Source organism: Setaria viridis, chromosome 2 (genome assembly GCF_005286985.2).
Source record: "Setaria viridis chromosome 2, Setaria_viridis_v4.0, whole genome shotgun sequence".
Lineage (NCBI taxonomy): Eukaryota > Viridiplantae > Streptophyta > Magnoliopsida > Poales > Poaceae > Setaria > Setaria viridis.
Window position 1 is genome coordinate 7,948,080 of NC_048264.2, and position 10,444 is coordinate 7,958,523.

At 49.4% G+C, this 10,444-nt stretch overlaps 2 protein-coding genes across 2 annotated transcripts; one reads left to right on the plus strand and one right to left on the minus strand.

Annotated features, from left to right (window-relative positions):
• The first annotated feature begins 2,705 nt into the window (after window positions 1-2,705).
• LOC117844053 (uncharacterized) lies at window positions 2,706-4,598 on the plus strand. The gene is given in 2 exon segments (XM_072291936.1): window positions 2,706-3,624; window positions 3,627-4,598. Coding segments are annotated over 2 exon segments (969 nt in total). The 5' UTR covers window positions 2,706-2,975; the 3' UTR covers window positions 3,947-4,598.
• Window positions 4,599-7,110: 2,512 nt separating this feature from the next.
• On the minus strand, window positions 7,111-8,192 carry LOC117845730 (uncharacterized). The gene has a single exon (XM_034726794.2). The coding sequence runs from the start codon at window positions 8,117-8,119 to the stop codon at window positions 7,340-7,342; it is 780 nt and encodes a 259-aa protein (XP_034582685.1). The 5' UTR covers window positions 8,120-8,192; the 3' UTR covers window positions 7,111-7,339.
• Window positions 8,193-10,444: the final 2,252 nt, after the last annotated feature.

A 10,444-nucleotide genomic window follows, 5' to 3' on the forward strand; every position in this document is an offset into this window, starting at 1 on the left:
CACCATGGACTCGCTCAGATCGAGCTAGCAGCACGCTAAGCTTTTCTCTGCTTCTTTCCAGCGTCAAGATAGGCACTTCAGCGAGCAGCCCACGGTAGAATTTCCCGGTATGGAGCCCAACCAGATCAAGTCCTCCTATGTGCTCTGCAGTACGCATTGCACGCCGCTTATTATTCCGGTCCTAGCATGTATGTTCAGGTTTTAATAGAAAAAAATCATTTTTAACCTTTCAGGTTTTACGAAAAAAAGTTCATTTTTGACCATTGATTATTGAATTATCACCGGAGTCCGATTTTGACCATCAAGTTTCGTCAAAAAATAATCTATTTATTAAGAGATGCCATCTTGAACAGAAAGATACTCTCACACTTTTGACACCATAGACTCGCTCAGATGAAGCTATCAGCACGCCAAGCTTTTCTCTGCTTCTTTCCAACGTCCAGATCAGCACTTCAACGAGCCAGCCCACGGTAGAATTTCCCGGTACGGAGCCCAACCAGTACAGATCAATTCCACATCTGTGCTCTGCATTCCGCATTGCACGCTGCTTATTAGTACGGTCGTAACATGTAGGTTCAGGTTTTTATAGAAAATAAATCATTTTTGACCATTCAGGTTTTTATGAAAAAAAGTTCATTTTCTACCATTGATTATTGAATTATCACCAGAGTCCGATTTTGACCATCAAGTTTTATCAAAAATAATCTATTTATTCAGAGAAAAAAGATACGCTCACACTTTTAGGACCATGGACTTGCTCAGATTGAGCTAGCAGCACGCTAAGCTTTTCTCTGCTTCTTTCCAGCGTCCAGATTGGCACTTCAGCGAGCCAGCCCACGGTAGAATTTCCTGGTACGGAGCCCAACCAGTACAGATCAAGTCCTGAGCTGTGCTCTGCATTCCGCATTGCACGCCGCTTATTAGTCCGGTCCTAGCATGTATGTTCAGGTTTTTATAGAAAATAAATCATTTTTGATCAATCAGTTTTTTATGAAAAAAGTTCATTTTTGACCATTGATTATTGAATTACCACCGGAGTCTGATTTTGACCATCAAGTTTTGTCAAAAAAATAATCTATTTATTAAGAGACGCCATCTTGAACAGAAAGATACACTCACACTTTTGGTACCATGGATTCGCTCAGATGGACCTAGCAGCACGCTAAGCTTTTCTATGCTTCTTTCCAGCGTCCAGTTCGGCACTTCAGCGAACCAGCCCACGGTAGAATTCCCCGGTACGGAGGTTGGCGGTAGAATTTCCCGGTACGGAGCCCAACGAGTACCGATCAAGTCCTCACCTGTGCTCTGCATTCCGCATTGCACGCCGTCCGGTCCTAGCATTTATGTTCAGATTTTTATATAAAATAAATCATTTTTGACCTTTCAGGTTTTTATGAAAAAAAGTTCATTTTTGGCCATTGATTATTGAATTATCACCAGAGTCCGATTTTGACCATCAAATTTTATCAAAAAATAATCTATTTATTAAGAGCGTCATTAAAAATAATCTATTTATTAAGAGCGTCATTTTGAACAGAAAGATACGCTCACACTTTTGGCACCATGGACTAGCTAGCAGCATGCTAAGCTTTTCTCTGCCTCTTTCCAACGTCCAGTTCGGCACTTCAGCGAGCCAGCCCACGGTAGAATTTCCTGGTACGGAGCCCACCCGCATTGCACGCCGCTTATTAGTCCCGTCCTAGATGTATGTTCAGGTTTTTATAGAAAATAAATCATTTTTTACCATTCAGGTTTTTATAAAAAAAGTTCATATTTGACCATTGATTATTGAATTATCACCTGAATCTGATTTTGACGATCAAGTTTTGTCAAAAAATAATCTATTTATTAAGAGACGCCATCTTAAACAGAAAGATACGCTCACACTTTTGACAATATGGACTCGCTCAGATGGAGCTAGCAGCACGCTAAGCTTTTCATTGAAGAAAGGCAAGTGTCCCTAACCATCCTTCTACCTATACTTTGTTTATAATACCATGATAATTTTTAATCAGAACTTGGAGCGACCACCCAGGAAAACAGTGCTACCACAGGACTAAATGGCTCTGGTCTTGGCTGAGTAATTAGAAACTCTAGTCTAGGGTAATCTTACCGAAAGGGCAAGAGGGAAGGCGCTGATGGGGTATAGCACTCGCTCTCTTGGGACGTGGGCTTTGCTAAGACACTGTACCCATTAGGGGACTGTTATGCTCTGTTTCGACCTGAAAGCTTAGCGGGTTACCACTTACTAGCGAATCTTTGTAAAGGTCTCGTAGCGTCCCGATGCAATCACACCTCGGAAGTGTGGTATGGTGCTTGGCCAGCACCGCATGGTTGGGTCCAAAGTTCTTCTGAACTTTGACGCGACTTGTGGGTAAAGATGTGCCACCTCTGCAGAGTGTAAAACTGATATATCAGTCGTGCTCACGGTTAAGAGCGGCTTGGACCCTCACATGATTAACTAAATTTGAAGATAGACTTAAATCGTTATTCTGGTTATTTCTAGTGGCCTTGCTGAGTACCAACCATAAGTGTACTCACCCTTGCTTACTGCTGCTCAGAAGAAGGTGTGTGGAGTATTCCGAAGATGATGCTGAGTTCTAAGCGTACGCAACCCCCAGTCGATTGCCTGTGAAGTTTGGAGCCCCTGTTTCCGAAATTAAGCTGTATATCTCTGATGGTTTCGTAAGTCTTTTTTTTATCTTTTTACATGATAACTGTTGTTCACTTATGATGTCACTATGTATAAAACTTGATCGTGACATACGGTTGGTCACACATCTCGCCTCCACGGCCGTAACGCCATCATCCCAGCACCACAACGATCGACCTCGTTAGCTTGCCGTGCGTGCGAGTCCATCTCGCGGCGCGGCGCAGCGTTGGTCGCCCCAGTCGATCGACACCGACAGCGACCCCTTTGTGGTTGTGGTGTGGTCGCCGCGCCGCGATAAAACACGCCTAGAAGGCCAGAATCGATGATACCCCCCTCGCCAAATTTTCCACACGCCCCGAATGGAGCGCAGCGATCGAAAACCGTAAGCCGCGCAAACCACCGGCCACGGCCCGCACGGCCAAGGAACACGTCGTTCTCCTCCAGTCTCCCACCCCGCACCACGCGCCGGCGCCGCGCGCGCGCGCCTATTTCTAGCTCGCCTCCTTCCGCCTCGCCGCCACGGAGTCCTCACCTCGACACACTCGAACACACCTCTGTTCCGGAAGCAGGGACAAGCAAAGCAAAGCTCTCACAAAGTCCCAAGCGAGGAGCACGGCGCAGCGGGGGCATGCTGACGCTGCACCCGAGGGCGGTGGCGGGCGTCGCCGCGGAGGCGGCGGCGCCCGAGGACGGCCATGACGAGGGCCGCGCCTGCTACTGCGTCGTGGCGGCCTGCGTCTCGCTGCTGCTCTTCGTCGTGCTGGCCGCTGCCACGGCCAGCGTCGCCAAGGCTTGCGCCGTATCCGGCGCGGCCGTGCTCCTGCTCGGCCTCGCCGGCTGCCTCGCGCCCTCGTAGGACGGTGTTAAAGCGGCGGCGCGGCAGCAGGCTCCCGCTGCGCCCGTGCGGCTGGTGGTGCACCACCGCTGCGCCGCGTGCGGGCTGCCGGACGCCGCCATCGGCGTGCTCCCGACGTTCGCGTAGGAGCCGCCGCCGCCGCCGCCCGCGGCGGCGGCGACGACAAGCCGCGCCGCAGCAGCTCCGTGCTGCTCTGCGCGGTGTGCCTGGAGGACGTGCGGGCCGGCGAGGTGGTGCGCCAGCTCCCGGCGTGCCGCCACCTCTTCCACGGCGACTGCGTCGACGCCTGGCTGCGCGCGCACCGGACCTGCCCGCTCTGCCGCTGCGACCTCTCCCCGCCGAACGTCACCTCGAAGGCTGTCGCCCCTCCCCCGGCCGCCGCCGCCGCCGCCGCCGTCACGGTGGGGTCCTCGCCCGACGGCCTGCCGCCGGTGTGAGGACTCGATCGTCACCAGTTCACCGGAATCTGGGCGGCGCATCCGTGATTCCTACTGTACATTCATGATCTCAAACACAGCATAAAACAGACTTTTAGGTTGATGGTATAGTGTTCACTGTCGCTGATGTGTAATTCTTCATTGCGACACATGACCAAGCAAAGATTTGATTTCGAAAGCGCAGAAGATAGCCAGCCAGCCGTGCGTCGCCGGACACGACCGCGAGAAATCGAGTGGCTGGCTCCAAACCTCTCGCCTGACGCTTCTTCCAGTTGCGAAAGATAAGGAGCATCTAGCCGATGGAGACCGGTACCGGATAGTACGGAGCGTGGAGCTCGACGTGCTTGAAATCGGCCGCTACCAGACAACCCGGTCGCTCACGTCAGTTGCAGCTTAACTGATGTTAGTGTGGAGCATACACCACGGGAGTGTGGGAATGTTGTCGCACAGGCCAATTACAGTTTGGAGTGTATGGAACAAGAAGAAACGTCCGTGTTTCCCAGGCAACTGAAGCTTTTGGGCCGTTGGGATTAGCTAGGTTTAGGTGAGATGAAGACATCATTTCATTGTTGGCTTATATGTGTTGTTGATCGCTCAGAGACTCGATCCTGGATTGATTGGAACTGGGGAGGTTTGGACCCATCTTTTTCTTTCTTTCTTTCCTTTGCTTCGCTTGGTTTCAGGGCAGACGGGAATGATGACGCTCGATTAACAACAGATAACTTAAAGATCTATACATTGAGATACTTTTGTTGCGTGAGATTTGCGTCGTCAGTGATGATCTTCTGCTCTAGACACCGGTCACGAGCAGTGGAGGACATGCTGCGGGTAGCATCTCGGTGTAGAGGGCATCCAAAAATAGAGTGATTAGCGTGACGGCAGCAAGAAAGCCGCTAGAAACCGAGGTATGCGGTCCCGCAAGGTAAGGGCTGAGGTGTTTGATTTGAGAAATGAGATAGTCCATCACTTCATCAATGTCTCACTCACTTTTTTTTAGTTTGCGGAAAGAAATGACTTGATCCTGCACCACATCATTCCTCCCAGAATAATAATTAGTGCCAGACCGAATTTGAGGAATGGAGTTTGGACTCATGATGCACCACGTCATCTAGAATGAGATGGTTTCTCAAACCGAACAATCCTGAGATGAAACACACCTTGAACTATGGGAAACCTCAAATTTGCCGAGTATTTTTTTTGCCGAGTGTTTTTTTTCGAACACTCAGCAAACAAGCTCTTTGTCGAGTGCCGGGCTAAAAACACTCGGCAAAGAAAAAACACTCAGCAAACGAGGAACTTTGCCGAGTGTCAAAAAAAACACTCGGCAAAGAGGCGGTTTTTCTCTTTTCACCTTGAAATTTTTTCTACTCCCCACATACAACATGTGGTACTCCCTGTTAAAATTTGGTACATTTTTTAATTTGTTTGCTATATTTATTTAATTAATTGTATTTCAAGAAAAAATTTGGTATAAGTCAAATTTGAACCGCAAGTGATTCAAATTATAGAATAAAATGAGTAGAAAAATGATATTCATGTTATTTGGTCCAATTTGAGACTTGACCCGTGAAATGAAAAGAAATTTTGAACATCTTGTTCAGGAAACACGACCACGAATGTGTGGCAGTGGTATTTTTAAATTGTAAAAAAAACAGCAAAGGCTGAAAATCATGAGATTTGTCATGATGTGATGGTATCATACGTGGAGGTTGTGGAAAAAAATTGAGAAGGTTTTGCACGTTTCATCACGTACGATGTTTACAAACCGAAGAATCTCAGAAGAAGAATAGTAACGTTGAGAAGGATTCGATAAGATTTGGAGTCAAAGTGACGGTCGAGTTTTGATTTGACTACAAAACTTTTTGTATAGTCAATAGAGAATATATATTATTTTATGTGAATTTTTGGTAATTTTTTGGAACTGTTAGATAATTTTTGAATTTTTTTTAAAATAGCTTTGCCGAGTGTCCTAGGTTAGACACTCGGCAAAGCAACCCTTTAACGAGTGTCACACCTAGGACACTCGGTGATTTTTTTTTGTTTCCACACCGCCCCCAGGACATAGTCCCAACGACCCCAGCACCCCACCCGGCCCCCTCCGCAACCCCCATCCGCCCCCTCGTCTTCCTCCGCAACCCCTACCCGCGCGTCCCCTCGTCTTCCTCCTCCACCCCCACCCGCCCCCCACCTTCCTCTCCCTGTCACTGCCGCCCGGCATCCGGCGCCGACCCCCGCCGCCGCCCCTTCCCTCCCTCCCTCTCCTTCCCCAGCTCCCTCCCCTCCGGCTGGATCCGCGCCGTCCTTCCCCGGCTCCCTCCCCTCCGGCTGGATCCGCGCCCCCTTCTTCCCCTACGGCGCGGATCCGGCAGCCCCCAGCTCTCTCCCCTCCGGATCTGGGGCGGGCCAGGGGCGGCACGGGCCACGGAGCTGTCCAGGAGCTCCGGGAGGTTTCCGCGGCAGCTCCGGGTGGTGTCAGCGGCGGGCTTCCCCCCACCTCCCCAGATTCTAGTGGCGGCGTGGTATTGGTGGTAGCGGCGGGGCCGTGGATGGCGGCAGCGGCGGGGGCTGGTGGCGCGGCGGCGGCGCTGTTGGTGGATGGCGGCAGGCTTCGTGGCGTGGCGGCGGGAGAAAAGGGTGGCAGCCTGGTGGCGGCGGGAGGCAAGGGTGGCGGCGGCTGGCGGTGGCGCTAGCTTGTTTTTTTTATTTTTTCCAAAAAATCTTTGCCGAGTGTTTTTTGCCACTCGGGAAAACTTTTACCGAGTGCCCAACAAAAACACTCGGCAAAGTCTGTTTGCCGTCACTTATTTTGCCGTGTGCCGTTTGCCGAGTCAGCAAACGGTTCGCCGAGTGTTTTTTGCCGGGCACTCGGCAATTTTCGTGTGTCCCGGAGCCGGTTGCCTTCATATCGTGACCGTCATTAGTAATGTGTCGCTGAAAAATGTGTGTTTTCAGTTGCCTATTGATAGCGTTGCCCTCATTAGTAATCGACTTCATCGGCCGGTACGACCTGGTTTGAATAAAACTATACTCCTACCTATAAAAAACTGTGGAAGTGGAACAGATGAAAATCGACTTGGTCAGTCAGTGTCCATTACAGATATTTTGCAGCTTGTCTCAGTCAGTACTCAGTAGTGTTCACGGGTTCTTTTCAAATCGCAATTCACTGTGTGGAAAAGGCGGTGACGACCTGGCAGAGTTTGCAAGATCGCTAGCATAATAATTGCATTATCGTTGACAAAATACGCTACGTATATATACAGCCAGCAGAACAGCACACTAGCACAACTATATTTAATTAAAACCCAAAAAAGTATGTGCAAACCTATCCTTGAAGTTGAAACTACCCTGTATACAGCCGCCGTGGCACGGCGCACCCGCACCCCCCTGCCGGAGCTACACCGGCGGCAGCGGCGGCGGCTCGGTCGACGGCTGCTGCACGGGCCCCTCGGGCGGTTCTTTGCCTCCCTTCTTCTGCGGCACGACATGGCACCTGCACACGGGGCACGTCGCGTGCGAGTCGAGCCACATGTCGATGCAGCCGACGTGGAACGCGTGCGCGCACGCCGGCAGCCACCGCGCCGCCTCCCCGGCCTTCATCGCCTCGAGGCACACCGCGCAGTCGCTGACGGGCGCGCCCGCGGCCGCCGGCTCGTACGGGAACGCCGGGGCGACCGCCGCGATGGCGGCCGCCGAGAGCCCGCCCCGGCTGAGCCGCGCCTCCTCGTCGTCGCTGGCGGCCCGGGCGGCGAAGGTGCGGGACGCGCAGGAGAGCACGAAGAGGAGCGCGCAGTACATGGCAAGCGCGACCCACAGGTACCGGACGAACGCGGCCAGGATGACGAGGAGGAGCAGCACCGGGTACGACGCGAGCACCAGCGCGCTCCGCTGCGCCGCCATGGAGTCGCCGAAGACCTGCTGCGCGCGCCACGGGTACTCCTCCGCCGCCGCTGACATCGCTGGGATTCTGGCTGTACCTATTGGGTTAGCAGGTGGCTGCTGTCGTGCGGTGTGTGTGCGAGCATTGGCGCCATCCGCGAGAGGTTTTAATCTGCCCGGCGGCCAAGGGCCAACCGGATAATGCCGTCCAATTCCTGGACGGCAGCAGGCAGCTGCAACTAGACAGGCGGCATTCGAGACTTCTGCGAGAGTTGCTTTCCCGGGCAGGCGAGTCATTGGATTTTTGTGTGATCTCGAGCAATATACAATCGAGCAGCGCCAACTCGGGTCAATGCTTGTCTCGGCAAGAAAAGGGCTTCGTGGAGGAGGCGCGACCTGCTAAGATATTGCGTTGATAGTAGTAAGTCTGACGTGACCCACTGCGTGCAAGGTGCAACTCATGACAGTTCATGGACCGAGACACAGAAGGATTATGATATTGGTCGCGGTATGATCCATCCATATCCTGACGAGACCGGACAAGATGTGCAGCCTGATTTTCTACGACGGAACCATATCTGACATGATTTTGTTGGGGGGTGAGAATTGGTATTAAGTTTCTGAAAACATGCTGCTTGTCCAAAGTCCAGACACGACGTCGCTTCTGTATCATTTGTTAATTCAAGTGGCTCGAGACAGAGACCAAGCCTAGTGAGGAGATGGAAAAGGGGAAAGAAAATGTGCGAGAATTCAGAGAACGCCGCAGTCACAATGTGCGTGGACATTGATCCGGTCCAATACGATTGAAAGCATGTGTATTTAAATCTCTAGACAAGAGCGCTGCAGCAGTCTCAGACCCCGTTTGGTAGGATTTATCTTAGCTTCGGCTTCATCTGTTTTATGTAAAATGAGGCACTGAAGCGTGAAGCTATTTTGTAAGTCGAAGTTAAAATAAACTAGAAACTAGGTGAAACCACTATTTTTATCTTCGTCGGCTTTAGCTTCATCAATAAAGCTGTGTTGGGAGAAGCCCTCCCAAATGAGACCTCAAAATCGATCAGAAACGAACGATTACGATCCAAGAGAGGATGGAAGGTTAGTCGCCTACTGATGGGAGGTTAAGTAGTACCCGCAAGGGATGCCGGGTGAGGTGAACGTTCTGGCGACCGGTGAGAGCTGGGCGTACAATAAACCGGAGGAATGGTCACGGCTCATGCTTGTGTTTTCACTGATAATGGTAGTTCCCCTCACCCTAAACTTTTTTTTTTTGCTTCTATGGTGTGCGTCAGCAGGAGATTGACATCGAAGATGATTCTTTTTGGCATATAGTTTATATTCTCATTTTTTCTTTTATGTATGTATGAGAGCGATGACACCTTCACCTTCCACCGTAAACTCAATTAACCATGGGTGTGTTTACAGTGTAATTTTGCTGCTTGATTTATTTAAATGGCCAAATTATTCAGTTGCTGGCGGTTAACTTGATCAACGGATTGTTGTTTAATAATTGGCAGGATCCACAGTCTTGTTTTAGAATTGGAGATCGTCGAGTGCAGCAAAATAATTCACGAAGGCCAAACAAGTATATTTGTGCAGAGCTTTGCATGGTTGAATGCCCTGATCATGGAAGGAGAGATTACGCATGCATAAAGGGTTGTAAATGAAGCAACTCATATGAAGATTTCCATTATGGTGTGATTAGGATGTGGCCGAAATTTTTTATTGTTGCATTGTAAACCAACGTGTACAAGATTATGGTCTAGTGCGGTCACGTTGTAGATTTAACAGGATAGAACATTGTATATATGGTAACCGAATTAAACTGGTCAAGTCTTATTCAGTATAAGCCAGAGTCTTGTCCATATACGTGAAGTGCCTTATAAATACTAGAGTCTGGGGCGCACCTCCGGCGCGCCAATTTTCTGACCAAATTTTCATTAAAAGGATTGATGTTCATGTATTAGCGTCAAGAGCGTGATATGTCTTAAAAAAATAAAATTAGTGGTACTAATCAGGCAGCTGCATGCGCTAATGTTTAGGTCTTTATGTTTTGATGTGATGGGAGAAATTATGATTTTAATAATGATGATTAATGTCTGCATCCGATAGTATAAGCATTAACTTTGAAGGAGTTGCGTAATTAATTCTATATATTCATCAGTGCGGAGGTAAGAGATTGGAATTGGAGTCGAGCAGGATAATTGTATAGTAATCACAATCACGTTGCCTTTGCTCATATGGAAAAGTAAACCAGCTACTGAAATAAGTGATATAGTAACATAGTACATAATTACATAGTAGTGGTAGAGGACGAGTATTAAAATAAATAAACACATCTAACAGCAATGCTTGTTGACTAAGTGGACAAACTGGTCAGTAAACATCTCAAGAGTAGATTGTGGAGGAGTATTTCCTGTGTATGTAAGTGTGACGGTGTTCGAAGTAGTAGTATTGCCTGTATTTGGAGAAATTGCAAGAGGAAGTACGTTGCTATAGTCGGCGGATAGCTCTGTGATCTTAGCGATGAAGTTGTGATGTTGATTTTCTATCTTTTTCAAGCGTTTCATTTGAGCGACACATGCGTCCTCAAAAATCCATGCTCAAGACATAGCTGATTCCTTC